The sequence below is a fragment of the Equus quagga genome, chromosome 19, assembly GCF_021613505.1.
Source record: "Equus quagga isolate Etosha38 chromosome 19, UCLA_HA_Equagga_1.0, whole genome shotgun sequence".
Lineage (NCBI taxonomy): Eukaryota > Metazoa > Chordata > Mammalia > Perissodactyla > Equidae > Equus > Equus quagga.
Window position 1 is genome coordinate 7,088,063 of NC_060285.1, and position 26,483 is coordinate 7,114,545.

The 26,483-nt window shown below is 52.3% G+C and overlaps 1 protein-coding gene across 1 annotated transcript in view; it reads left to right on the forward strand.

Moving 5' to 3' along the window:
• The window catches only part of A4GALT (alpha 1,4-galactosyltransferase (P blood group)), a 26,910-nt gene extending 2,099 nt beyond the window's left edge, over nt 1–24,811 (forward strand). The window contains exons 2-4 of the mRNA XM_046646346.1: nt 6,832–6,941; nt 21,171–21,312; nt 22,897–24,811. Of these exons, the coding sequence (XP_046502302.1) occupies nt 6,832–6,941; nt 21,171–21,312; nt 22,897–23,998 (1,354 nt within the window). The 3' untranslated portion in view covers nt 23,999–24,811. The remainder of the gene's footprint in view (nt 1–6,831; nt 6,942–21,170; nt 21,313–22,896) is intronic.
• The last annotated feature ends 1,672 nt before the right edge of the window (nt 24,812–26,483 follow it).

Below are 26,483 nucleotides of genomic sequence, written 5' to 3' on the forward strand. Positions count from 1 at the left end.
CCGGAATGCGCTTCCTCCCCATCAGGTGCCTCCTAGGTGTGCTCTCCCTCCTGTTGATTGCCCTGCATGTTCCCTGTCTGCCTCCCTGTCTCCTGATCGCAGGGAGGGAGCCTTGCCTGAAGCCCAGTGCTGGCCCTTAGTGAGCACAAAGTAGGTGTTCACTACACGTTGCTTGAATGAATTAACTATGAAAAAAAATCCCATATTCGCATCGCTTGGAGATAACTATTGTTAAAACTTGCCCTTTTTTTCCCCATACTTTTTAAAAATACATATTTTTTTTACCTATTTTAAATATCTTGTCTATATAAGTTTTTCAAATTCCTCACCTCTCCCCAACATTATTTTTTATATTTTTCAATGCTTACATACTGTTGCATCATATTTAGTTTAGGGATTTCATTTGACAGGGCTTTTTTTTTTTTAATATTTGGCTCTTTTAGATAATGTTACATTGAATTTATGTATAAATTTTATAAATTTATATGTTGCCGGATTTTTCCTGGAAAGAGAATTAGCTGGGAGTCAGTGTCTACGAGACCTCGAGAAGGGCTCTACCTGGAGCCACTGGCTTTCCCGGGGGAACGGGGCGGTTGCACGCGTCCTCGGCTGTGAGCACGCGTTTCTTGTTATTTTCTAGAAATGAAATTGCTAAGTCGAAGAGTATGAGCACCTGGGATCTTTGTGTAGTTCTTTCCTCCCAATTTTATTGAGATATAATCGGCGTACAGCACTGTATAAGTTGAAAGTGTGCAGCATAATGATTTGGCTTGTGTATACTGTGAAATGATTACCACAGTATGTGTGTTTCTTACTTGTTTGAGCTCATCAGTGAAGTATCTGCCCCTTGTCTGATCTCTTTATGGCAAACGTCTTCTCCCAGGTTATCCTTTGGCTTTTATTTTTGCTGCTGCTGGTGTGTGTTTTTGAGGAGCTCTTCTTCTTTTACTTTGTGTGTGTGCTTTTTGATAAGGGAGAATTGGCTGTGTTTATGGGAAAGAACCAGAAGAGGGAGCGGCTGAGGCCCCTCAGGAGGGGCGGGTCGAAAGACTGAGATCCCAGGGGATGCAGGAGGTGGGAGGGGTCCGGCTCTGGTGCAGAGGGACCTTCTGCACGGTGAGGACAGGAGGCTGGTCCAGAGGGACCTTCTGCATGGGGAGGACAGGCGCAGAGGGAGGGGGCCCAGAGGGCGCCTTATGAACTGGCTTTGATCCTCGTAGAGGGGGAGGTGGAAGAGCGGCACTGGAGAGACAGGGCTCCAGCCCCCACGTCCCCAGCTGCCTGTGCTGTTGGCTGGCCTGGTCCCCTGGAGTCCTCCCTGCTTCCCTGGGAGGGAGCAGGTGTTGTCACCCCCACTGACAGACTCCTGGAGGGTGGGGGAGTGCCTTATTCAAGGCCAGTCAGCCGATGGGCGGCAGGGCTAGTTCAGAGTAGGCCCCCCTCGCTGGCCGCATGCCCTTGCGAACCGCCTTCCTGTCCTAGCCTCCATTTCTAGTCCATATCTGGAAGCAGCATCCCTCTTCCTCCCTCTGGTACTTGGGAGTGAACGTCCCTTCCTCTTCTGTCTGCCTCTCTTTGTCTTCTGGCTAGACAGACAGACCCTAGTGGGCTCAGGAGCTTCCGGCAGAAGTGGAGTTGGCCACGGGATTAGGAGAACCCCCTTCCCGTCCAGGCCGGTGCCCACACTCTCACCCACAGGAGCCCACTCTAGCTGGAACACCCAGCCTTCTGCATGTCACACCTGTGCAAAGTCTGAGCTGGGCAACCGGGAGCGAGGAGGACCGGCACCTGGGGGTGAAACAGGAAAAGGGGTCTTCACATCCTATCAACAGGCCTGATCGGAAAGAGCAGAAGCCACATAGGTATAGACACAGTTACAGATACTGTCCCGGATAAAGACACAGCCCGGGAGGCTCCCCCCGACCCCCGATCCCCCGCCCTCCAGTTGTGTACAGTCCTCATTTGCTCCTTCCTGGTGGTCGCCAAGGCAACGCCCTGAGTTGGGGGTGAGCTTCCACCGATTGAGCCTCCATAGGGGCCAGACACCAAGTTACCTGATCTCATGTCACGCTGTCTGCCTCCCATTTTACAGATGAGGACACTGAGACTCAGAGTCAAGCTCCTCTCCTTTCTCACAGTGAGTGGGGTTTAGCCCCCAGCCCCAGTGCATCCCGGGTGAACTAGGCTGGGCCACAGGCAGACTCCTTTCACCTTGCAAAAGGTGTTTGAATCCTAGCTGTGCCTCAGTTTCCTTAGCTATTAAACTGTAGTTCATAATAAGAGGATTACACTGGGAGGATTAACCGAGTTACTGCCTGAAAACCACTTTGACCAGTGGCTGTGCACGACGAGCCCTCAGAAAATACAAACCATGGAGCTCCTTGCCTCACAGGGAGCTTTTAATAAACGTGACCTCAGCTGCACCCACCCCTCCCGGGAGGGAGGGGTGGGGGGGAGAATGGGGGAAGGCGGGCACACCCTGACAGGGGAGGGAGCGTGGGACATTTAAAACCTTCCTGGAGGCAAGTTAGCGGTCTGTATCTAAAACCTTAAATTACATTCCCTTTGACCCAAGAGGCTCATTTCTAGGAAGCAGTCTGTAGAAGTAACTGAGCATGCGCTGAAAGATAGAAGAGCGAAGGTCTTTACCACGGTGCTGTCTACAAGAGCAAAGAGATGAAGACCATGTTTCCAGTAATCAAAACGGGAGTGGGCAAAGCCAGGGATGGGGCTGCTGAATGAGAGATACAATGTAGCCCTGGAAAGCAGGGCGTGGAGCTGTGTTTATTGACACAATACGAAGGGCTTAGGTGTATTTTCAAACAGCTTTATTCAGGTCTGATTTACACATCGCTGCGTGCACGCAGGTCGCTAGTTTTAGGAAATGTGTACAGTTCTGCGACCACCATTGCCACGCAGCTTTAGAGCCCGGGGGCCCAGCATATTTTTAAGTGAAAAATAAAGCAAGGTGTAGGACAGCCAGTAATGGGATCTCCTCTTGCGTGTGTCCTGTCTTCGGCTCTGTGTAAATAAACACTGCTCCCTGGGAAGGGGGCATCAGAAAACGACCAGAAAGAATAGACCAAGATGCTGACAGGGTACCCTCTGGGCCATGGTCGTGGGAAGGCTGGCCATATCACCTGCCCCTACCTCAAGTCTTCAGTGACTCCACACCGTCTGCAAGATATAAAGCAAAGCGGGAGGTGTCGCTGCCGGGAGGTGACTGGACCCCTACACACACACACACACACACACACACACACACGGAGACACAACCCCTCTCCTAAGGCTGGAGCAGACAGCCCGACCAAGTGTGATCCCACCGCCAGTTGGCTCAATGTTCATGTGCACAAATACATAGACAGTAGTCAAAGGTATGAAGACAGAACTAAAATCACCGTAACCTTTGCAGCCGGGAATAAAACCCTGGTAGCGTTTTGGTGGATTCCTGGCAAATGGCGGCTCTTCTTACCTGTGATGGTTCCGAGGAAGCTGGGCGGGGCGGGTGGAGGGACTTCTTGGGAAGAGGGAAGCTCGCATTGCAGAAGCTCAGAATCCCTAGAACCTGGTGAGTTTAAGCAACAGAAAGGGATTGACTTTCCTTTCAAGTTTGTACCATCATTTTTAAAGGCATTGAGAGTATTGGGATGGTTTTCCTTTATCCCTCATCACTCAGTCAGTCATCAAACATTTATGGTGGGCCTGCTTTGTGCCAGGCCCTCCCTAATGTAACGTCATTTACGATCTCAGGCAGGATGGGCAGCGTCTAGCACAGTGCCCACATTCTTCTGTTCCCACTTTACTCCAGGGCCAAATTCACCCTGGTCATTCCCATCGGGACTCACCCTGGGGACTCCGAGGGTCGGCCCGTGCTCCAGGCTGTAGGCGAGGCCCAGAGTTTGGGGTGAGGCTGCTCACACACCCACTCATTTGGAAGGTAGCTGCGAGCACCTGCTGTGTACCCGCGTGTCCAGCACTGGGGGCACAGCCCACAGCCCACAGCCCGCAGTGGGAGCTGTGCTGAAATCCAGGCGACTTCCTGGACGTGGCCCACTCTGCTCGCCTAGGTCAGGAGAGACTCATGGAGGAAAGAGGGTCTGGGACTTGCAGGCACACACAGCTGGGTGCAGATCCTGCCTCCCATGCGGCATTGGGACAGTCACCTCTCCTCTCTGCTCCTTAGTTTTCTCGGTTGTAAAATGGGGGCACAGTGGCAGACACGAGGACAAAATAAAGTAGAGCCTGAGCAGAGCTTGGCAGGGTGCAACTCCTCCTCCGTGTGGCGGTCAGGAAGTCCCTGGGCAGGGGAGGGTAGAGGGACAGTTCACAAAGGGGAGAGAGTGTTTTGCAGAAACCTGGAGTTCCTGGAGCCTGGTGGCTCGAGCAATCTGGCAGAGGTCAGCTTGGCCCGTCTGAAAGTTGTGGCGGCCTGGAGAGGCACAGGGCCTGACAGGAGAGTGCCCACAGCCCTCAGCATTGTGGGATGTGGGGACCTGGGCGGAGGCTGAGGCTGGCAGCCAGGGAGGAGGCTGGGGTGATGGGTCCCAGGACAGAGAGAGAGACAGACAGATGGAGAGACCCCCAGGGCTGTCGCCGTGGGGCTGACGAGGGAGGGAGAGATGTGTTAGCCCTCGCCCTGCCCCACGCCTCCCCCTCGGGATTATCACCACAGTCTGCTTTCTTGTTGACACACGTCCCCTGTGGGTTAGTCTCAAAAAGCAGCCAGATCTTAAAGACCTCTTTAAGACGTAAGTCACACCATAGCCCTTTCCTCCTCGAAATCTCCCAGTCAGAAAGACAAGTCCTTCTGGTGGCCCTCAAAGCCCCACATGGCCTGGACCCCCCATTATCTCTCTGACCTCCTCTCCTGACACCTTTATCCTCCCACCTTGCTTACCCTGCCTTTCCATCAGCACCCCAGGCACATGTGCCCCAAGGCCTTTGCACTCGCTGATTGCCCTCCCTGGACATGCTTTCCCAAGATAGCCCTACAGCTTGCTGTCCTTCAGGTCTTGGGACAAATGTCAGCTTTTCAGAGAGGCCATCCCTGTATGAAGTAGCACCCTGCCCCCTAGTCCTCCCAGTGCAGTTTTCCTGCTGCATTTTTCTCAGTAGCACATGTCACCGCCGAATGTATTTCTTCACTTGTTAATTTTCTCCCACTGGAGTGTCCACTGCATGAAGCCAAAGGCTCTGTCTGCTTTGTTCACTGCGGTGTGTAGTTCCAGACCTTGGAGTGGGGCCTGGCACGTGGTAGGTGCTCACGCATTTGTTGAGTGACTGATTGAGGTGCTGTGAGTGATGCTGAGGGCTGTGAGTGATGCTGAGTGATAGGCTGAGCAGGAACTCTCTTCTCCGTGAATTGCCATCTCTGACCTCGTGATCTGTCTGTGCCCTTGGCCTGGCACCAAGGGGCAGGTGGCCCTGAGAGACCCTAGAGAGGTCACTGAGGGCTACCTCTGATGGAGTGGACAGAACCGTGCCGGAGAGACCAGAATCGGAAGGTCTTTCTAGAAGCGTCCTTAGACATTGTCTTTTCCAAGCTCTTTATTTTACAGAGGAAGACACTGAACTTAGAATCGGGGTGGGGGGTGGGGGGAGTCGTAGTCCAAGGTCACAGAACAAGTGTGTAGAAGATAGAAACCAGGTCCCTTGCTTGGGCAACATCTGCTTAGCAAAGGACTGTTGAGGAGAACGCTCAGTATTGGCAATGCTGTGGGTTTTTGGGAGAGGGGGTGGCACTCTCTTTTGCTGCTGGTTATTTTTCATCTTTAATACAGTAAAAAAGGAGAAAGTGAGGCAGCACGGGAATTTTCTCCCACGTAGAGTGAACTCAGGACTCCTCAGTCAGGTCGCAATTTCTAGATGCCTTTTCCGTGAACATTTCATTTGCAGGTGTGGTTTTCTCCAATGGGGAGTTTTGCCGGCTCCTCGTGCCCCTGTGGTCTCTGGGCACAGCAAGTGACAATATAGGGAGCTTGTCCACACCCAGCCACGCTGGTGGCATGAGAGGTCCTGGTGTGGGCAGACATGTGCCCAGAGAGCAAATGTGTAGGGGTCCAGACTCAGGGTGACATTGCTCCCTGAACTGAACATAAAGCTCAGGAGGGTGACTTCACCCTGCTCCTGAGGAGCCGACCCCAGGCCCCCTGATCTTCAGTCCAGCCTCCAGTGTCAAGCGCAAGTGCCCCGGGAGGAAGGGACGCCCTCAGGAAAGGGTGGAGGGTCTGAGACTTGGGGGCTGGCTAGCTGGGTACAAATCCTCTCTCCCACGGTTAGGAGCCACGCAGCGTTGGGACAGTGAGCTTCCTCTCTGGGGACCAGCGGATACTCAGGTGCTTTCACAGGAAGAGTCAGAGGCATGTGGACTTATTTTGTGCCCTCGTATCCATCGCACTTTCTAATAGTTGCAATCAGTCACACATGGTTGAAAGTTTGCAAATGGCATCTGCCTGGGTGAGTGACCACGTTTCATCCTGGCTTTTGGGGCAGTTTAGGGATCATATACTCATTTGTTCAGAAAATATGTATTGAGCACCTGCTGTGTGCTAGAGTCCGTGCTGGGCACAAGGGACAAGACCAGGAGTAAAAGCAGCCTTGGTCCCTGCCCTCCAGGAGCTGACAGTGTTTTCCGTGGTGTCTATGTCCTTGTGCATTTAACCACTCCCTTCAAGAAAGACCTTGGGTTGTTTCTAATCTTTTGCAATTGCGGACAAAGCTGCGACCCATACAAATGGCATTTGTGTGGGGGATAAATTCGCAGAGTGGAGTTGCCTGGGGAAAGGGCAATATCTGTAATCCTAATGGATGTTCTCTTGCCCTCCACCACAGGGGTAGGACCATCGGGCATGCCTGCCAGTGGCGTGTGGGCATGCCTGTTTCCTCACAGCCTTGTCAGGAGAACGTGTTGGCGAAGTTTTGGATTTTTGCCAATCTGACAGGTGAGAGATGCTGAGTATTTCAATTTCCATTTCCCTTACTTACAAAAGATCGACAGTCTTGCTTACATGTTTAAGAGTCATTTTTTGCATGTATGTAAATTGTCCTTGGCCCACTTTCTTTTGGATTGTTGGTCTTTTTCTCCTTGAATTCTGGGAGCTCTTTATATATTAGGAAAATTAGACCTTTGGGATCTAGGGGCACAAAAGTTATCCCAACTTGTCATTTCTCTTTTGACTTTCTTTTTCTTTTAAGAGACCATTTAATGTTGTTTTTCCCTGAGGAAGATTCGCCCTGAGCTAACATCTATTGCCACTCTTCCTCTTTTTTTTCTTTTCCCTCCCCAAACTCAGTACATAGTTGTATATTCTAGTTGTATGTCCTTCTAGTTCTTTTATGTGAGTTGCTGCCACAGCATGACTACTGACAGACAAGTGGTGTGGTTCTGTGCCCGGGAACCTGACCTGGACCACCAAAGTAGAGCGTGCTGAACTTTAACCACTAGGCTGTCAGGGCTGGTTCTATTTTGACTTTCTTGATGGTGTTTTGGGGGAAAGCATGGGGAAGTTTGTTTTTGCCAGGAGTCGAGTTTATTCATCTTTTCTTTTATAGCTTCTAGATTTCGTACATAATTGAGAAAACTTTCCCAACTCTAAGGTTATAAAGGAATTTGCCCAAGTTTTGTTCTAAACTTTTATGTGTTTTATTATTACATTTGGAGTTTATCCTGGGGCATCTTCCGAGGTGTGAACCCAGCTGCTGCTTTTTCCCTAGCAGCCACTCTGCTTGGCCACCACCTGTATTAAAAGACCCATTCTGCCTTACAGATTGGAGATGCTGCCTTTACTGGATGTGCAAGTACCGTATTATTTCTGTGATGTCTTTTGTTTCATTGCCCTGTGTGTTCACATGCTAAGACTATGTTGTTTTAATTATTGGAATTTTATAGTATGTTTTAATACCTAAAAGGCCAGTTCTTCCTCATTTGTTCCTCTTTTTCAGTGTTTTCATGTAGGTCCTTGCTTGTTTTTCTATATGAACTTTAGAATCGATTTGTTGAATTCCAGAATCCTGTACAGTTTATGAATTGGCTTAGAGAAGATTGACGTCTTTATGAAGCTGAATCTTCTATCCAAAAATGTCCTTCCATTTGTTTGAGTTTATTTTGTGTTCTTCAGGGGCTTTGAAATTTTGCTCACAGGATTTTGAACGTCTTGTTTTAAGTTGAAACCTAAGTATTGTGGTGGTGGTGGTTGTCAGTGGGGTCTTCTCTTTTGTTATATCTTCTGCCACTAACTGCTATTGTGTGTATACTTAAGTGTGGTATGTGTTGTGTCCTACCACTTCCTAGTATTCTTGTGTTATTTGCAGTTTTTCAATAGTTTCCCTTGACTTTTCCAGGTATTCAGTAGTATCATGAAGACAGCAATAGCTTTAACGATTTCTCTTCAGTTTTTATGCCTCTAATTTCTTTCCCTTGTCATATTGCTTTCATGAATCCCTTCAGTATGAGTGATGGTGACAGACAGAAACCTGTGTCTTTTTCCTGCTTTCAGCAAGAGGACCCCTCTGTGTGGAGCCAAATACTCAGACTTCCCTGAGTGTGAAGCTGGCTCCTCGCTTTGGTGTTGGTATATACAATTTGTCAAGGAAATGTCCATTGCTTCCTAATTTATCCAGAAAGAGTGTTAGAAATTTAGTTCATTTTTTTTTGGCATTGCTGTGAATTACCATATGATTTTTCTTCTTATATCTATGAATACGGTGAATTATATTAATGATTGCCTAATATCGAACCATCCTTGCATTCTGGGAATAAACCTGACTTGGTTTTGATATTTTATTCTTGTAATGTACTGCTGGATTCTATTTGCTTATGCTTTATTTAGGATTTTTACAATAATATGCATAAGTGATATTGATCAGTAGGGTATCTTGTGCAATCTTTGTCAGGTTTTCGTATCTATGTAATACTTAAGAATTTTTTTTAAAGTTTTCCTTAGTATATTTTGCTATTTAACACTTTAAAAATCATTGAAGTTTTCTGTTATTTAAGTTTGCTGAAATTCCCCTCTAAAAATGTCTTTCCCTGGCGCTTTTGGGTTTTTTTCTAAATTTATGTATGTAAGTATGTGAGGAAGATTGTTGCTGAGCTAACATCCATGCCTATCTTCCTCTATTTTGTATGTAGGACGCCACCACAGCATGGCTGATGAGTGGTGTGTAGGTCCACACCTGGGATCTGAACCCTCGAACCCTGGGCTGCCAAAGCAGATCGTGCAAACTTAACGACTACGCCACCAGGCCAGCCCGTGCTTTTGTTTCTTAATGATCTTTTATAGTTCTGTTTCTTGTGTGAAAGTTGGCCTGTCTAGACTTTCTCTTCTGAGAACAGTCTTGATTTATTTGTCTAGAAATTATTTTTTTCAGGTTTTAAATTTTATTTGCAAAGTACTATCTTATGATTAAATGTTTTTCTCTCTCTGCTTCATTGGTTACTTTCCCATTTGGCATTTCTTAGTCTGCACTGGGTGCTCTCTCTCCATCCCCCCCTCCCTTTTTTTCTTAATTAGGTTAATGGTGATTTATGTTTTCTTGAATTTTTTCCAAAGAGCCAGCTTTTGCCTTATTTCTTAGTTCTACTGCTTATCTGTTTCCTAACTTATTTCTGCTTTAATCTTTATTCTTCCCTATTCTTCCTGTTTATTTTGTGGTTCTATTTCTAACATTTTTAACCTAGTGCTTATTTACTTATTTTTATCTGTCCTGTTTTATTTGTTACATGTTTTGGAGGCTGCAAATATTCTTCTCTCTCTGCAGCTGTAGCCTATAGATTCAGACTTGTGGTGTTTTGATTATGGTTGTTTTCTATAAATCCTACAAATTCAGTTTGTATTTTCCTCTTTCAGTCAAGAATTGCCCAAGAGAAGTGGGTTTTTTAAAAAAATTTCCTGACTTTTAAATTAATTTCTAGTCATCCTGCCTTGTGATTATAAACTATCTGTATTTTTTATATTTTTGGATCTTGTCAAGGTTTTCAGTATTCACGAATGTTCCGTCAGCTTTTGAAAAGAAAGTGCATTACCTATTATTAGGATAGAGAGTTTGACGTAGCACAGTACCACATTGGTTCTTTTATTTAGATCTTCTGAATTCTTATTTATGTTTGCTCTACCTGTTTCTTGGGCTGAGAGATGTGAATTAAAATCTCTTATTAGTGTGTTTCAATCTATTTATCCTAGTCTCCCTGTAATTTCTTCTTCCTGAAAATTGCTGCAGTGTTGTTTGCCGCATTGTGAACTATACCATTTAGCATTATAAGTGGCCCTTCTTTGGCTCACTTAGTGATGTGTGTCTTGAGTTCTCCTTGTCCAATATTAAGATTGTGGCCCAGCTTTTTGTTTTTGTTTGTATTTGTCTTTATACTTTTGCTCATTCTTTTACTTTTAACCATTCTAGAATTCTTTGTTTGACGTACGTCTCTTGAATACAGGATAGAATTGGGTTTTGCTTGGGATCTAAAGTAAAAATTTTTTTCTTTGTAAACATAAGTGAGTTAAACTTGTATATATATAGAGAGAGAGAGAGATAAGACAGATGGTTTGGTCCTCTTTCTGTCATGTTGTGTGTGTATGCACAGATGCACGTCTTTGTGCGTGTGGAAGGCTGTATTCTTTATTCTTTCAGTCTGTGGTCTGTTTGCTTTGCAGTTTAAAAAAACTGTAGTCCTTCCGATGTTTAGGAAAGCTCCTACTTTTGTTCTAGTGGCTACATTTATATTTGTACCTTCATATAATCCTCTTAGTCCTTTCTTTAGACAGTATCTACTGTTTCTCTTCTAAGAACAAAAGCAGATGTCACTTGTTTCCTCTTCCTCCGTCTTCCCCTTCCTCTTGTCACTGCACCATTTCAGCTGCTACCCTATCGGGTGGTTAGGCTTATATTCTTCTCCTTCTGATGCCTCTAGAAGTTCTCGATCCTGTGATACGCATGACAGTTGCCATTGCCTACTGACACAGTGACATGAAAACCTGAAGAAGAGATGTCAGCAGCTTAGAAGAAAGTTCTGGAGATGATAGTGAAGCGCCCTTTTAAGAAATGCTGCATCACCGTGCTTGATGGCGCACGAGATGGTGCTGTGTGGGAAGACGCAGCCATCAGTCAATGAGTTGAAGTCATACAGAAGAGTTGAAGTTTCTGTGATGAAGTTTCAGGAGCATCTTACCCAATTTATTTCACTTATTTTCCTCCTTAGGTAGGCACAAGCATGAGAGGTGATTTAAAAATCTGACTAGACAATTCTTTCAAAATAAAAATTCTACATAATAAGAAAGCAAAGTGACATCATTTAATTGGCAGCTTTTTAATTTTTCAGTGGTACATTACATAATGATGCATCTTATTAGATTCAATACAATAGGGAAGCATAAGCCTCATTATTGCCACCTGTGTACTTTAAATATGCTCTAACTTTTACTATTTGATGTTTTAGGTTTTACCCCGAGCGATTAAAGGTGAGGCCAGCGTGAGCTTGTCCACTTTCCACCTTCATTCTCCCTTGCCTACCAAGTTTTTGTTAGTTGTATCATTTCTGCATTATCTGACTAGATAACATTTTCATTGCTTTCCGTCATCCTTATTCATAGTTTTTTTCCCCTGGATCTGCAGTTAAATATATTCACTCCTAAAACTGAAGTTATTCCAGGCAGCATTTGGTTGGCTGGCACTTATTCCTCAGTTTTTCTCAAGAAGGGCTCATAGGAACAATATTGCCTAAGTCCTTAGACTTGGAAACCATTGGTGTATTAACCTTTATATTTAAGGAACAGCATGTCTACATATTAATCTTTGGCTCACACTTTCTTTCCTTGACAGTCCTGAACATGTCGCTCCACTATCCTCTGTCACTGACTGTTGCTGCTGAGAAAGCTGATGGCAGCCTGATTCTCTTTCCTTCGTAGATGGCTTGGTCTTTTTACGTAGCTGCCTAAAAATTTAATTTTGTATCTTTCGAGTCCAATAACTTCACTAGAATATGTTTTAGGACTTACCATTCGGGGTCATTGTCCTCTCGTACATGGTGTACCTTTTCAATTCATGAAATCGAGTTCTCCCTTATTTCAGGGAAGTTTTCCTGACATTATTTGAAATATTTATTCTGCTCAATTGTTTGAGTCTTCTTCTTAGGAACTTCAGTTATACGTTTGTTGGATCTCCTTTTTCTTGAATTCTTTGATCTCTTTGACAATTCTGTGGGCTTTTGTTCCCTTTTCTCATTTTAGTCTCTGTTTCTACTTTGTGTGGAGTCTGTTCTCCCTTGTATTTCTTGTAGTTTGGTCTTCATTTCCGAAATGTTTTTGTGTTTTTCTTCTAGTTCTTTCCTCAGATCCATCAGTTCTCACACATCATCTTCACGTCTTGCCTTCACTTGGTCTATCCATTTCTTCTCCAGTTATTGTATTTCTGCTTTAGAGTCTTCTTTCATAGCTGAAATGACTTATTCAAGTTTTTTGTTTTTTAATTCATGCTGTGGTTTGGGATTAGAATTTTTATTTTCTCGTGGCAGTATCTTTTTAGTGAATTTTCTGTATACATAAAGAACGATCCGTGTTCCTTTCCTTTTTCATTCTTACAGCATCTTTGTATGGATGCTGTGTTTATTCCTTTAACAATTTTTTTAAAAAAAATATTTGAATTAGTTGAATTTTCCTGGAGCAGCAATTAACAAGAGGTTTTGGTGGAAACTGGGAGAGAGGCCAGGTTATGGTTCTCTAGGCTTCTCTGCTGAAAGGCTCCCTCCTCTGCTTTTGTGGGAATGGGTTGTTCCTTTTAAATATGGCCCACCCCTGGATCCACTGCTCTGTTCCCTGTCAGAACCCAACCTGGTTCAAGAGGCCACCTGCCTCCAGCCTTGAGCCGTCCCGGTTCATTCAGGCCTCAGCTCCTGCCTTTTAACGTATTCACCTTCCGTGTAGAAGTGGTGGTTTCTGCCACCTTCCACTCCTGGGCCCCCTCTGCACCCCTTCTCCCCCTGCACTGCCGTGTCTGCTGGCCTCAAGTGCTTTGGGCCACACTCACTTGCGGTTTGGAATTTATGGGATTTTTCTGGCCCCTTGTTTCCCTAAAGCTGGAGCTTGTGGTTTAGTTTTCCTTTGCTCTCGTTGCTCTGTTGGACATCAGCAGAGGAGGGAAGGTTCAGAACTAATAGTCGGCCTTATTCCTATTGGAAAAAGCAGTCCCCACCGCCCTAGTTTTTCTCTTTGTAATATTCCCCAAAGAGCGAGCTGCTGCCGGCTTGATTTCTGCCTTTGCGGGAGGAACGTTGTGTAACCTCTGCTCTGAAAACAGCCATTTTTACAAGGACCATCACCTTCTAATAACTCACTTTTACTTCTTGAATAGGAATAATATATTTATTTATGCCCCAAAAGATTCGGGCTGGGGAGGGGTGGAGGACAGGACAGCGGACCCTTCAAGCAAAGTCTAGAAGCTCTAGTTGTTTTTTCACAGCAAGGAGGGTCCACGTTCCAAGATCAAACAGCCCACCCCCTCAGTTTTATGGATGAAGAAGCTACCGTGCAGGGACAGGTCCAAGGTCACAGAGCCGATCAGAGACAGACCCAGAAGCTGTCAGGACGGACCTGGGCTTGAGTCCTATACTCCATACATTTCCTGGCCTGACAGCCATCTGCCCCACATACCCCAAGCTTCTTTGAGCCTCAGGTTTCCGCTCAGATGTTAACTTACCAAGGAGGTTGATCAGCATATGCCGTACATCCCCATGGTTAGAACACCTGGTTAGTCCTGCTCTCCTCCCTGTTGTGCAGAAGGAATCTGAGGCCCAGAAAAGGACGGCAACTTGCCTGAGGTCACACAGCAAGTCAGGAGCAGGGTGGGGCAGACCTGGAAGCCCACCCCAGCCCCAGTGCCACTAGCTGTGGCTCTTTGGACAAGTCACTTAACTTTTCTGAAAGTTGAACAGGGGAGCAGGGGCTGGAATCACACCGCTCACTGGTGGTCAGGCTGAACTAAGGCGACATGTTGACCGCAGGGCTGGGCCAGGGCTTCCTGACTCCATCAGATGCTTTCTCACCAAGCGGAAGACTGCAGTGGACTTCCCTACCCCCTCTGCATCCCGCTCTGCGTCCTCCGCCCCAGCCTCCCAGTACATATGAATCCGAGTGTCCTCTTCCTGCCTGGGCACTAGTGCCAGTGGGAGTGGGGCATCCATTTCCGCAGTTGGGGGAGCAGCCTTCTTGGGGTGGGGGCAGAAGCAGCTGCCGGCCAGGTCCTTTCAGTCCTGTCGGCCAATCTCTGGCCCCATCTGTCTGTCTCCTTCCACTGCAGTCCCGATGTGGTGTTGCAGGATCAGGGACCAAGAATGCATCCCAGTGTCTGCTGAGGGAGAGAGATGGAGGGAGAGATAGGCAAAGCTGGAGGGGCAGCAGGGAGAGAAAGAGGTGGGAGGGACAGGAAGAGAGACCCTGGCACAGAAGGCAGGAAGAAGAGACTGAGGTGGGGGGGATGAGACATTGACTGATGGGTGGGATTGATTGATTGATTGATTGATTGATTGGGGAAGTCATCAGAGGGGCGATCCTTTGCCTGAGGCTCCCTTCCTCTCTGGTTGGGGTGTGCCACCGTCTGATTCAGAGAACAAGGTCCCGGCAGCTGCCATCTCCGGCCAGTGGTGTGGGTCCACACGGAGCACGTGTTGTCAGCCAGGAAGGAGGAGAATGCCCCTCTGGCAGTGCCTTGGCTCCTTGCCCTCCATCAGCCCGTCGCCTGCCAGACTGCGGTTTCCAAACCACCCCCACCAACAGCGGTGCCGGCCAGGGCCAAGTGCTGGTAGAGGCTGTGCAGTACCCAGGGCAGGCGCCTGCATCCCCTGAGGCCAGGTCCTGAGCTGGGGCCCGGCCCCCAGAGTCGCGCGGGGGACACTGGAGTATCTGTAACCCTGACGTCTGATCTTATGCACTAGTGTGAGAGCTGAGTTCCGGTCCTGCCTCCACTGCCAATTCTCTGTGGGTTTGGGCATCACTCCCCTTCCTCAGTGTCCCCCTCTTTGGTGTCTGGAGTAAGAGTTTGGGCCAGATTGTCTCCAGTTTGGGATGGTCTGTGGCTCCTAAACCCAGTAAGTGCCGGAGAGCTTCTGCCCCACGTTCGCTTGGTCCTGTGTGTGTCTTCTCCCTCGAGCCGGTCGGCAGCATCTGTGGCATCTTCTAAGCTCTACAGGAGGGGAGCTTGGGGCTCTGCCATGTGTGACCTCCTGTTTGGACTCATGCCTCCTGAGTGTCTGCTTCTCACTGGGCGTCTCGGGAAAATCTCCCAGCGGCTCTGCAAGAACCCTGAGGTCGTCTCCCTGTTATAGGTGAGGGAACAGGGGCGAGTGTCAATCAGCTGACGGGCAGTCCCTGGTGGAGCCGGAACGCAAGCACCCCAGATACCAAAACCGAGGCCCCGGCATACTGCCACGCGAAGAATATCTTAAAATCTTGTGGTCGTGGTTTTCTGTCATACGAAGGATGAGTGAATACGTTTTCTTCATAAAAAACAATCAAATTTTATGGATCAAACTAAAACGCCCCTTGACTACCACCCTCAATCCTGACCCTGTCCCCAGAGATGGCCCCTCTATGTTTGGTACAGACTCCCGCCCTCTTGTGTGTGTGTGTGTGTGTGTGTGTGTTTGTGTGTGTGTGTTTGTGTGTGTGTGTGTGTGTGTGTGTGTGTGTGTACTGATGACGTGACTGAGAAGTCCAGGAGTGGATCGGCTTCAGGTGTAGCAGGATCCAGGTGTAGAGACAACGTGGGCATGCATCTCTTCTGCTCCATCTCTTGGCTCTGCTTGTCTCTGGGCCAGCTTCATTCTCAGGCAGGCCCCTCCCTCCTGGCTCACATCTTAGCAATCCCATTGGAAAGCACTTGCCTCCACTTGGCCTGGATTGGGTTACATGCCCTCTATGAACCAATCACTGTGGCCAGGAGAATGTGATACAGTCATTAGCCAGACCTGAATCCTGTGCCCACCCCCAAAGCTAGGGAGTGGGGTCTGTGGGGCAGGGGTCCTTCCCCAGAGGAACTGTTATATAACAGATAACACTGTTATCTGTTATATGCTGTTACCAGAAGAAGGGGGAATGAATGCCTGGCAGACAAAACCAGCAGACGGCTGCCCCGTCTCCACTGGGAACCCTCAGTGCATGTGACTTCTGACCATTTTCCCCTGCCGTGCAGAGGCCTCCCCAGGCATGTTCTCCTTGGAGCTGTCATTTCAGTGATGTTCAAGGCAACGTGTGACCCCAGAGTTGTGGGGCCTGGGATGAGAGACTCCTGGAGAAGGTATGAGATGATCCTTTTCGTCTGCCTCGCCCTGGCCTGGCCTCCACCACAGGCCCCTGGGTCTGAGCCCAGGACCCAGTTTAGCCTCTGCCCCAGACTCCAAGATGTCCTTGCTGACTTATTCCCCAAGCGACCTGTGATCTGGGCGCTGGTGCTACCCCACTGCGACAGAGCAGGAACCAGAGGCTCAGAGAGGATCTTGTCTTGCCCGAGGCCACACACCACGGGCGCAGGCCCAGGAGGAGGCTTGGTGGGCTCGTGTGGGTGTGCGTCCCCTCTGGCTCCAGGCCGACCCGTTTAAAGCCCTGCTCAGAAAGGGGAATGTGGAGCGTGTGGCTTAGGAAACTCGGGGTCACGCTCTACCTTTGAGCCCCTGTCTGTCCAGGTGGGGGATGGGGAGGCTGGGGAGGGGACCTTTTTTGGCTGCCCTAGAAGCAAGTGTGGCTGTGGGGTGCGGATCGCGTGCTCTGACAATCCAGGCAAGCGCTGGGGGGATGGGAGCATGAAAAAGAGGAAAAGGAACAAGGCAGGCCCTGTGTGTCATCCCGGCCAGACACAGCCACACTGCTGGCCTCGAGTGGGAAGTGGTTAGAGGCTGAGAGAGCCACACAGTCATGCTTCTTGACCTTAAAGATGCCTGGAGCGTCTCCCCTCCCCAGCCCCCTCACAGGCTTCCACACAAAGAAGCACGCCGGGCACCCTGCCAGAGAAAAGCCCTCTGGCTGATGGCCATCGCCACCCTCTGTTCTGGGTCTGCTCTGTGGGCTGGGACCCTGGCACGCACTGCCTCCCTTGTCCCTCTAAGGTGGGGGTTAATCCCATCTTACAGATGAGACCGAGGCTCAGAGGAGGAACGTAGCCTACCTGTGGTCACACGACTGAGGATGGCACAGCTGGGGTTGGAGCCCTAGTCTGACCCTGGGGCTGGAGTCTTGCCACCTAAAAGATCTAGGATCCCAGGCCAAGAGGACTTGCCCCCCTGCAGCCTGGCCCTGTGCACCGGCCAGTTCCTCATCTGGGGCTTGGCAACCCCCGCAGAATCCCGCATGGACACTGATGTGGGGCCCCTCACTCAGATATTGCTGGGTCCGCTGCTTCCCCCCACAGCCCACCCAGCCCTGACTTTGCTCCTCACCACCCAGTTCCCTGACCTCCTGGTTTGTCCCTGAGACCCTGAGGAGAGCAGAAAGAGCACCTGGCTGCCCCGAGATCCTTCCTTTGTCCCACCAGTGTTTGTTGAGCGCCCACTGTCTGCTGGGCCCTGTGCAAGCCCTGGGGGTGGAAATTAGTAAGACAGGTGAGCTGCTGCCCCCTTACGACTCTGAGAGCCGTACACGAACAAGACCATTTCCAGAGGATGGGGGCCCCTCACCCAGGGAAAAGCCTGTGTCCAGTGTGGGTCAGTGTGGTACAGGCCTCACCCTCGTTTGGAACGAACGTCTCTGAAGGCCGTGCCAGGTCCAGGGCTCCCATGGGACCAGCTGAGGCCTCCAGTGGGGCCGCCTCACAGTCCCGCTCCCCCTCTGCCTTGTCCTGGGTCCCCCACCCTCACAGGGACCCAGGCACTCCCTAGTCCCTTCAGATGTCTCTCCAAGTCTCAGCCTGCTTCCCGGGACAGGCTCGGGACCCAGGCCCTGAGGGAAATGCCTGGGTGATGGGAGTGGAGGGTGGCCTCTGCAGAGGGGACCCTTGCGGCCGAGACTCCAAGACGTCTGTGCACAGAGGGTGAGGCAGCCAACCTCAGACTCCGGAGTCAGACCCTGGGTTCCAATCTCGGCTCCCTTTCAACCCTTTGTGTGACCTTGGGCAAGTCACTCTACAGCCCCAGGCCTCAATGTCCTTGTCAGTCCTTGTCAGTGACTTGAGAACAGAGCTTCCTTCTTCACAGGGTGGTTCTGAGGCTCCAGGACAGAGAAACATGGAAGGGGGTGTAGTGGGATGAATAATGGCCTCAGAGAAGATCTGTGGTGCCCTAGCCCCCTGAGCCTGTGAAGGTGACCTCATTAGGGAGAGAGGTCTTTGCAGAAGTTATTAAGTCAAGGATCCTGAGAGGAGGAAATGAGCCTGGATTACCCAGGTGGGCCGTACCAGCCTCATTTCCTCCTCTCAGGATCCTTGACTTAATACCTCCTGCAAAGACCTCTCTCCCTAACCAGGTCACCTTCACAGGCTCAGGAGGTGGGCATGACAGACCTTCTATTGCCCAGGTGGGCTGTAAATCCAATGACAGGATGAGGATCAGAGGCAGAGGAGCAGAAGACCCAGACACACCAAAGAGAAGCCCTGTGAAGGTGGGGGCAGAGGCTGAGTGGTGTAGCCACGAGCCTGGGAACGCCTGGAGCCACCGGAAGCTGGCAGAGGCAAGGAACAGGTTCTCCCCTAGAACCTAAGAGGGCGTGTGGCCTTGCTGACACCCGGATTTTAGACTGCCACCTTCTAGACCGCTGAGAACACAGGCATCTGTTTTAAGCCCCAGAGTCTGTGGTCATTGGCTTCGGCAGCCGCAGGAAACTATAGGGGGAGCTGGACCCGAGGTGGTCCCTTCCTCTGTCTGCACTGTCTTCTGGGTCGAGACCTCTGCTGAGAGGTGTCCTCCTGCAGCATCTCTAGGAAGGCCGCTAGGGTACTGGGCACTCCCTGCAGAGGGGCAGGAGGGCTCCCTGAGCCGCTCCTGCTGGAGGCCTGGGTCCCTGCACCGGCTCCACCCTCCATTGCTGCGGGACCTTTGCCAAGTCGTTTTCCCTCTCTGGGCCTCTGTGTCCCCATTGGAACATCAGAATCTCCAAGGGCCCAGCTCTGGCACTGAGAGCCGCTTGGTGAGTGTTCAGCCTGGGAGTGGGGTTCGGTGTGGACCGTGTTGGACCATCACTGTGACTCTGTTCTGTTTGGGTCATGAGCTTGACCAGACACGGGAGCCCAGAGAGGGGCAGAGGTGGGGGCAGGCCATGAAGCGGGGGCGAGCGACAGGTAAGGGAGCCTTTCCTAGACACTTGAGTCTTGTCCCCTGATGCCAGTACCCCCGAGGTGAGGTCTGCAGAGCTGGTGCTGAGGGCCAGGCCAGCAGGGTCTGCCTCCACTTCTCACCCTCACTTCCTGCCTGAGATGGATCCTGGGGGTCCTGACCATGGGGAGCCACGGAAGGGCCTAGAGTGGGGAAGTGCCCACAGTTAACGTGCTAACTGGAGCTATCTCCCTGGTGCAGGGCTGGAAGTAGGGGGCAGGAGGAGGAGGCGGTGACGTGCCAGGCTCAACTGATGAGGGTCAAGATTTGGGCTGTTGCTGCAAGGCCCATGCAGGGGGGCCAGGAGCATGCTTTGGCCCTGAGGTCACACGGGTATTGGGCTGTGGCCAACTTGGCCCCATACACAGTTTCTATTCCTGGGTCTTGGGCTCTGGCACCAAATATGGCGCTGCTCACATCTGGCGCCTTCTTCCGTGGCAGGCCCGGGCTCAGGCAGCGCATCCCACCTCCCCGACGGGCCCAGACTCCACCCTCCCCACTCCATGGTAGAACCAGATCACCCCAGCGCCACCCCCCACCCCAGCAGCCGAGGCCTTGCTCCATCCAACTGTCTGTCTGTCCACTCCTCAGCGTGGTTCACATTGGGTTAAAAATACTCAGGACCGAAATAGCCTCTCTCCCAGCAGGAAAAACCGGGGCCAGCGGAACACACGGTTCTCGGTTCACGCCACGGCTCTGTCGCCCTCTCGTTTGGTGACTCGTGGATTTGCCCATTCACTGACTTGCTCACTCATTAATTCGCTCCCTCCTTAACGCACTGATCATTCATTGATTCCCTCACTCACTCATTGATTCGCTCACTCATTGACTCACTCCTTCATTCACTCACTTGCTCCTTCCCTCATCTCGCACACGCGGAGTCCCTCAGTGTTCAGTATCTATCGAGAGCTGGGCACTATTCTAGACGTTGAACAAAACACAAAAAATACCTGTCCTCATGGGGTTATGTTCCAAATAAATAACCAAAACAAATGAGGACGAAAATGCCACAGGATGTCAGAGTCAGTACTGGAGGAAATAAACTGAAGTCAGAGGCTATGAAGTGATAGGGGTTGGGATTTTAGGGGGAACCTAGGGAGGGCCCATGAGAAGGTGACTTTGAGGGAAGTGAGGGGACGAGCCACATGGACGTCTGCAGGAAGAGCGGTGCAAGCAGGGGAAGAGCAGGTACAAAGGTCCTGAGACGGTAGCAAGGGGGCTGGGTGTGAGAAAGAGCAAGGAGGCCAGGAGGTGTGGCTGGGGCAGAGCAGACGATGGGGAGAGAAGTGGGTGTGAGGTCAGGGGTCGAGGGATGCGCAGGACCGGTGAACCTCGGCCCTCCCACATGACTCAGGGTCTGAGCAGAGGAATGATGTGGCCTGACTTGTATTTTTAAAATTTCCCTCTGGCTGCTGCTGAGTGATTCAGAAACAGTCACTTTCCTACTATGTGAGAGTGAGTCAGTTTCCTGTATGCCTACTGGGTGCTAGGCACTGAGTTGGGCACCAGGGAGAGGTGTGCAGGCCCCCGTGGCGCTTATGGAGCTCCATCTGGCTAACTCCCTTCCCATCGAGCATCACCTCCCCTGGGAAGCCACTTTCTCCCCCCTCTGCTGGCCTCTTTGCTCCATGTCAGCTGTCTTCCCTCTGGTGTATTGTCCTGTCTTTTTCCAAATGGTGTCGCCAGGCTGAGCATTCCTCTCGGGCGGACGGGCGGGGCTGTGCCTGACTCTCCCCTCCTCCCAGCTGAGTTCCCTGAGTGGCCGAGAGAGTGAAGGAGTCACTGAACAAAGGACCCCAGGCACAGCTAGCTGGGCCTATGTGGCTGGGGGACGAGGCCTCAGGGAAACTGCGACCCGCCTCACTCTGTCTCTCGCCATCTTTTCCAGATGGATTTGCGGGTGCAGAGAGCGTGTGGAAGGGCCGTGTCCGTGTTGGCAGAGAAGGTTGGCTGCTGAGCCGGGGCGTGTCTGCAGGAGGGCTGCCAGGCTGCCTGGATCCCTGCCTCACCGCCATGGGCCGCCCAGGCTGGTCAGTGCTCTGCCCTCGGCCCTGGGGAGAGCTGGGCCCAACTGCTCAAGTCCCAGGCCCCTGGCACCCTCCTCAGGCAGTGAGACCTGTGTGTCCTGGGGAGGGATTGGCTGTGGCTCCCTTGGCCCCCAGGCTGCCCCCGGTCCCTCCACCCCTTTGTGCCTGGGTTTCCTGGCTCAAAAGTGGAAATGATACAACTGGCCCCTGGGGTTCCTGAGGGCCAGAGGGGATGTGAGTTTGACACCGAGCGCTTCGGAGGCCCTAAGTGAGCGGCGGCTGGGACTCTGCTAACAGTGAGTGCCATCTAGGTCCATGTCCGCTGAGGCCCGGAAGCGCCAGGCGTGTTCGCACCTTTGCTGTCCGGTCTCGCACCCGGGCAGGATGGTGGAGTGATGAGAGCATGGACTCTGGAGCCGGTGGCCTGGGTTCAAACGCCTGCCCTGACACTTGCCGGCCCTGTGACTCCGCTTGCATTACTGGATTTCCCTGTGCCTCAGTTTCTTCTCCTGTGAAGTGGGGGTGATATTTGCCACTGCAGAGCGTGGCTGTAGGGGTTGAAGGAGTTAATCTGTGTGAAATGCTCAGGACTCCGCCCGCCGCGTGTGCGGTAGACAGTCAATATTTATTAAATGAATGAACAGATGAACCGACACAAACCTTCAGGGGGTTCCAGTGTTCCTGTCCTGCAGGTGGGAAGATCGAGGCTCAGAGAGCTGAGTGGTTTGCCCCAGGTCGCACAGCTGGTTCAGGCAGACCTGGGGACCCACACATCCCAGGCATTCACACAGTCCCACCCTCGGGGACAGGGCCCACGCCTGTCTCATTCCTCCCAGCCACCTGCAGGGCACCCAGGAGCGTTCTTGGCTCCTGGGTAAGTGGGCATGACCAGGACTGAGTGAGGGTCCCAGGGCGGCAGGATGAGTCATGGTCACAGACTGCAGTCCCTTTCCCCTCCAGGCCTGTGTCTATGAGACACACAGCCCAGGGCAGGGGCTAGGGAAGCCAGGGGCTCAGGAGACCCCGTTGTGTGGGCCAAGGGCTTCAGGACCCAGCAGCATCCTCATGGGCCTGGAGCTCTCCCGTCCTCCTGTGAGCGAGCTCGCATGCCAGCGCCCAGGCCCGCCGAGGCTGCTCTGTAGTCCGTCCTCTCGGACAAGCTCCAGGCCTGGTTCATGGAACTGAATGGAGCTGAGGGGTGGATGCCCTGGGCCTCGAATCACAGGCTGCCAGGCTGGCAGGCTGAGGGGGATAGGCCTTGCCAGGCAGAAGCCTGTGTGCCACAAAGGCATCAATCTGACAACCCTTGCACATGCCAGACCATGGGCCGGTGATGGCCTCAGATTGTAGGTGGCCTTGGGGAGCTCACAGGTGTCTCACAGAGAGGGAAGGGGACCCTGCGCAGATCTCAGTCCTGGCCCACTGCTCCTGTTTTACAGCTGAGGGAGGAGAGGGCCTCTGAGAAGCTGCAGGCCCCTGGGCTCTGGGAGCCCGCGTTGGCTGTGGCTGGTGTTAGTGGGAAGCGTTTTTCCTGGCTTGGGATGCCAACAGCCTGCCCGACTGTGGTGCTCGTCTCTTGCAGAGCAGCCAGTTCCTGCTGGAGGCTCCTGGTGTCATCTGGGGGACCATGTCCAGGACCCCCAACTGCCTGCTGCAGCTGCTCTGGGGTGCATCGAGGCAGCGGGTCTACACCCTGTTCATCATCGGCTTCAAGTTCACCTTTTTCGTCTCTGTCATGATCTACTGGCACATTCTGGGAGAGCCCAGGGGCCAAGGACAATTCTTTAACCTGCCTGTTGACATCGCCTGCCCCCGCTTGGTCCCCCCGCCACCGCCCTCTAGCACCCCCGCTCTGCACAACATCTTCTTCTTGGAGACCTCAGACCGGACCAACCCCAACTTCCTGTTCATGTGCTCAGTGGAGTCGGCGGCCAGGGCCCACCCCGAGTCCCGGGTGGAGGTCCTGATGAAGGGGCTGCCTGGTGGCAATGCCTCCCTCCCCCGGCACCTGGGCCTCTCTCTTCTGAGCTGCTTCCCCAACGTCCGGATGCTCCCGCTGGACCTGGAGGGGCTGTTCCGGGACACGCCCCTGGCGGCCTGGCACAAGGCGGCGTGGCGGCGCTGGGAGCCCTACCTGCTGCCCGTGCTCTCCGACGCCGCCAGGATCGCGCTCATGTGGAAGTTCGGCGGCATCTACTTGGACACGGACTTCATCGTCCTCAAGAACCTACGGAACCTGACCAATGTGCTGGGCACTCAGTCCCGCTATGTCCTCAATGGTGCCTTCCTGGCCTTTGAGCGCCAGCACGAGTTCATGGCGCTGTGCATGCGTGACTTCGTAGCCCACTATAACGGCTGGATCTGGGGCCACCAGGGCCCACAGCTGCTCACGCGGGTCTTCAAGAAGTGGTGTGGCATCCGCAGCCTGGACGAGAGCCATGCGTGCCACGGTGTCACCACCCTGCCGCCCGAGGCCTTTTACCCCATCCCCTGGCAGAACTGGAAGAAGTACTTTGAGGATGTCAGCCCCGAGGAGCTGTCCCGGCTGCTCAACGCCACCTACGCCGTGCATGTGTGGAACAAGAAGAGCCAGGGCACGCGCTTTGAGGCCACGTCCAGGGCGCTGCTGGCCCAGCTCCACGCCCGCTACTGTCCCACGACGCACGAGGCGATGAAGATGTACTTGTGAGGGGCCTGCCGGGCCACCTCCCCTGCCCCGTCGTCTGATGGAGAAGGGCTCTTGGCCACCCTTCCTGGGGAGGCGAGAGGGGAGGGCCAGAGAGGGCAGCCTGAGCCGCAGCAGGCCGGGATTTGGGACAGGCTGTGGTGGGACAGAGAACCGTCAGCTCCAGAGGTGTTCTTGGAGGACGTGCTGTGGATCCTGGGATCCGCTCACTTCAAGCCAGTGTGAGGCTGGCGGGACACCCCCTAGGCCAGTGCACTGTCTCAGGGTAAAGGTGACAAGTGATGGGGGAGGGCCCCAGCCAGAACCAGCTGGAGAGAGCTGGGGGAGTGCCTGGGTCTTCTAGACAACACCCAAGACCGGTGACCATCGAAGCATCTTCCAGGGCTGCTCAGGGAAGCCAGGCTGGTTGGGGCCGAGGTGCTGGTGAGGCACACAGAAGCCCAGGAAAGGGGATGGGAAGGAGGGAGGAGCTCCAAGAGCTTAGCAGGTGGGGCGGCGGTGGAGGCAGCCTGTGGGAGAGGGGGCTGCAAACGCAGCCCCGAGAGCCCCGGGGCAGGGGATTTGCTATTCCCTGGTTTGCGTTTCTTTCTGTTGGGCTGAGGCCGGGAGAGCTGGCCGAGGAGCATTTTGGGGACGGCCCTCTGGCCCATCCCATCCTTCCTTTCCAGAAGATGTCGCAAGGGGGACATGTGTCAGCTGCCCGCTCCAGGGCCCTGGGGGCATGGAGTTCTTTTGGCTTGGGAAAAGCGTTTTAAAGAAAACTCCCCCCGCCTGCCCGTGACAGACACAGGAGAATAATAAATATAACGAAAGTGACTCACTGGCGTCTAGTGAGTTGTGGCTGGTGAAAAACGTTCACTCACACAGCCCTTATTAGCCCCGCTTTGGGGATGGGGAAGCAGCAGGGCTGGAGGAGGTGGGGTCCTGCCTGAGGTCTTGCTACTACATCTGCCAGAGTTCTTGGGACCTGGCAGCTGGCGGGCCCACGACCCAGGTGCTGGAGGCTGCGCTGGGGAGTGGAGGGGCCTGCTCTGCCACCTCACTCTCCAAGGCTCACAAGCAGCCTGGGTTGGGTCCCGCCAGCACCCCCACCCCCACTTCTTAATGAGCCTGAATCTGTTTTAACCTAAACGGGGTCAAATGAGGACATGGGAGGAGCCAGCTCCTCCACTGGCGTAGCGGTGTGCCACCACCAAGCCCGGAGGAGGCCCCAGAGAGGGGGGGCCTGCCTCACCCTGGATGCCTGGCCAAGATCCTGAGAGAGCCCAGAAGTGCCCTCTGGCAGCCCCCGGGCTGGGCCAGTAGGAAATCTGCTGTCCGTGCAGCGAGGCCCGGCTCCTTCACCATGAGGAGCTGCGTCTGGAGCTGGGCGCTCTGGCCAGGCGGGAGAAGCCCTCCCCTGCAGGACCACGGGTGCTGCCAGGCGCTCTGGGGCTCAGCAGCCCGCCCTTTGTTTAGAGGCCTCTGGATTCTGCTTGCAGACAGTCTTGGGCAGCCTGGTAAGGAGGTGAGCTCCCTGGCTCTGGGGGTATTCAAAAACAGGTGATGTTTTTGACAAAAACAGTGGATTATATGTCAGTTATTTCTCCAACTACAACATCATCTCACCTATCTTTTAAATTTTTTAAAAAATGGGCAAGTTTTACTTTAAGAATACAAATACTATATGTAACTATATGTGCTTAAGCAAGTGAGCTGACCTCTTAGGGTCAAGCACTGTTTGATTAGTCATTTGGCCATCATATAGTGAGGGGCTGCCATGTGTCCGCATATAGAGGTGAAACAGGCACATGTCCCTCCCTTACCCTAAACTCTTCTATGGCTCCCTGTTGCCTAAGGAACAAAGCCTAACTCTTAGGCTCGGCATTCAAGGCCCTCCTGGATCTGGCCCTGCCTCCCTCTCCAGCTTTGAGTATTGCCCTCCAGCCACACTAAACTGCAAATTCTTGCCTCCCTTCCCCACCCTGATGTTCACCTGTCGATACCCTCTGTGCCTTTGCTGCTGCCTGCAAGGCCCTTCCCCACCATCCTTGTCCACAAACTCCTCCTGTTCTTCCCCGTGAGGTCCATGTCCCCTCTAGGAACCCTTCCCTGACTGCCCCTCCAGCCCCAGCTCCCAGGCATCCTCCATGGCTGTTGAATGCTTGGCCTGTCCTCCCAAACGTCTTGATGGGCAGAACCTCATCAAGTCCCTCTCAGGGTCATTCCTGGGCGTGGGCTCAGGCTCCCCCAGGAGGACATCCATGTAGCTTTGCAGGGGCCTCGAGAAGTTCCCAGCAGACCACACAGAGCTGAGGGCCTAGAGGCACCAGCTCTGGACCCTGGCTCACCGGGAGCAGCAGTAAGAGACCCTTGGGCCCTCGGCTAATGCAACACCTTCTAACCCGGAGGTCAGGCCAGGCTGGAGCAGCCGCGGCCAGCTCTGCAGGAGTACGGGGGGGGGGCCCAATGTTTAAGGCCTTCTCAGAGGACCCCGCTCTGGAAACGC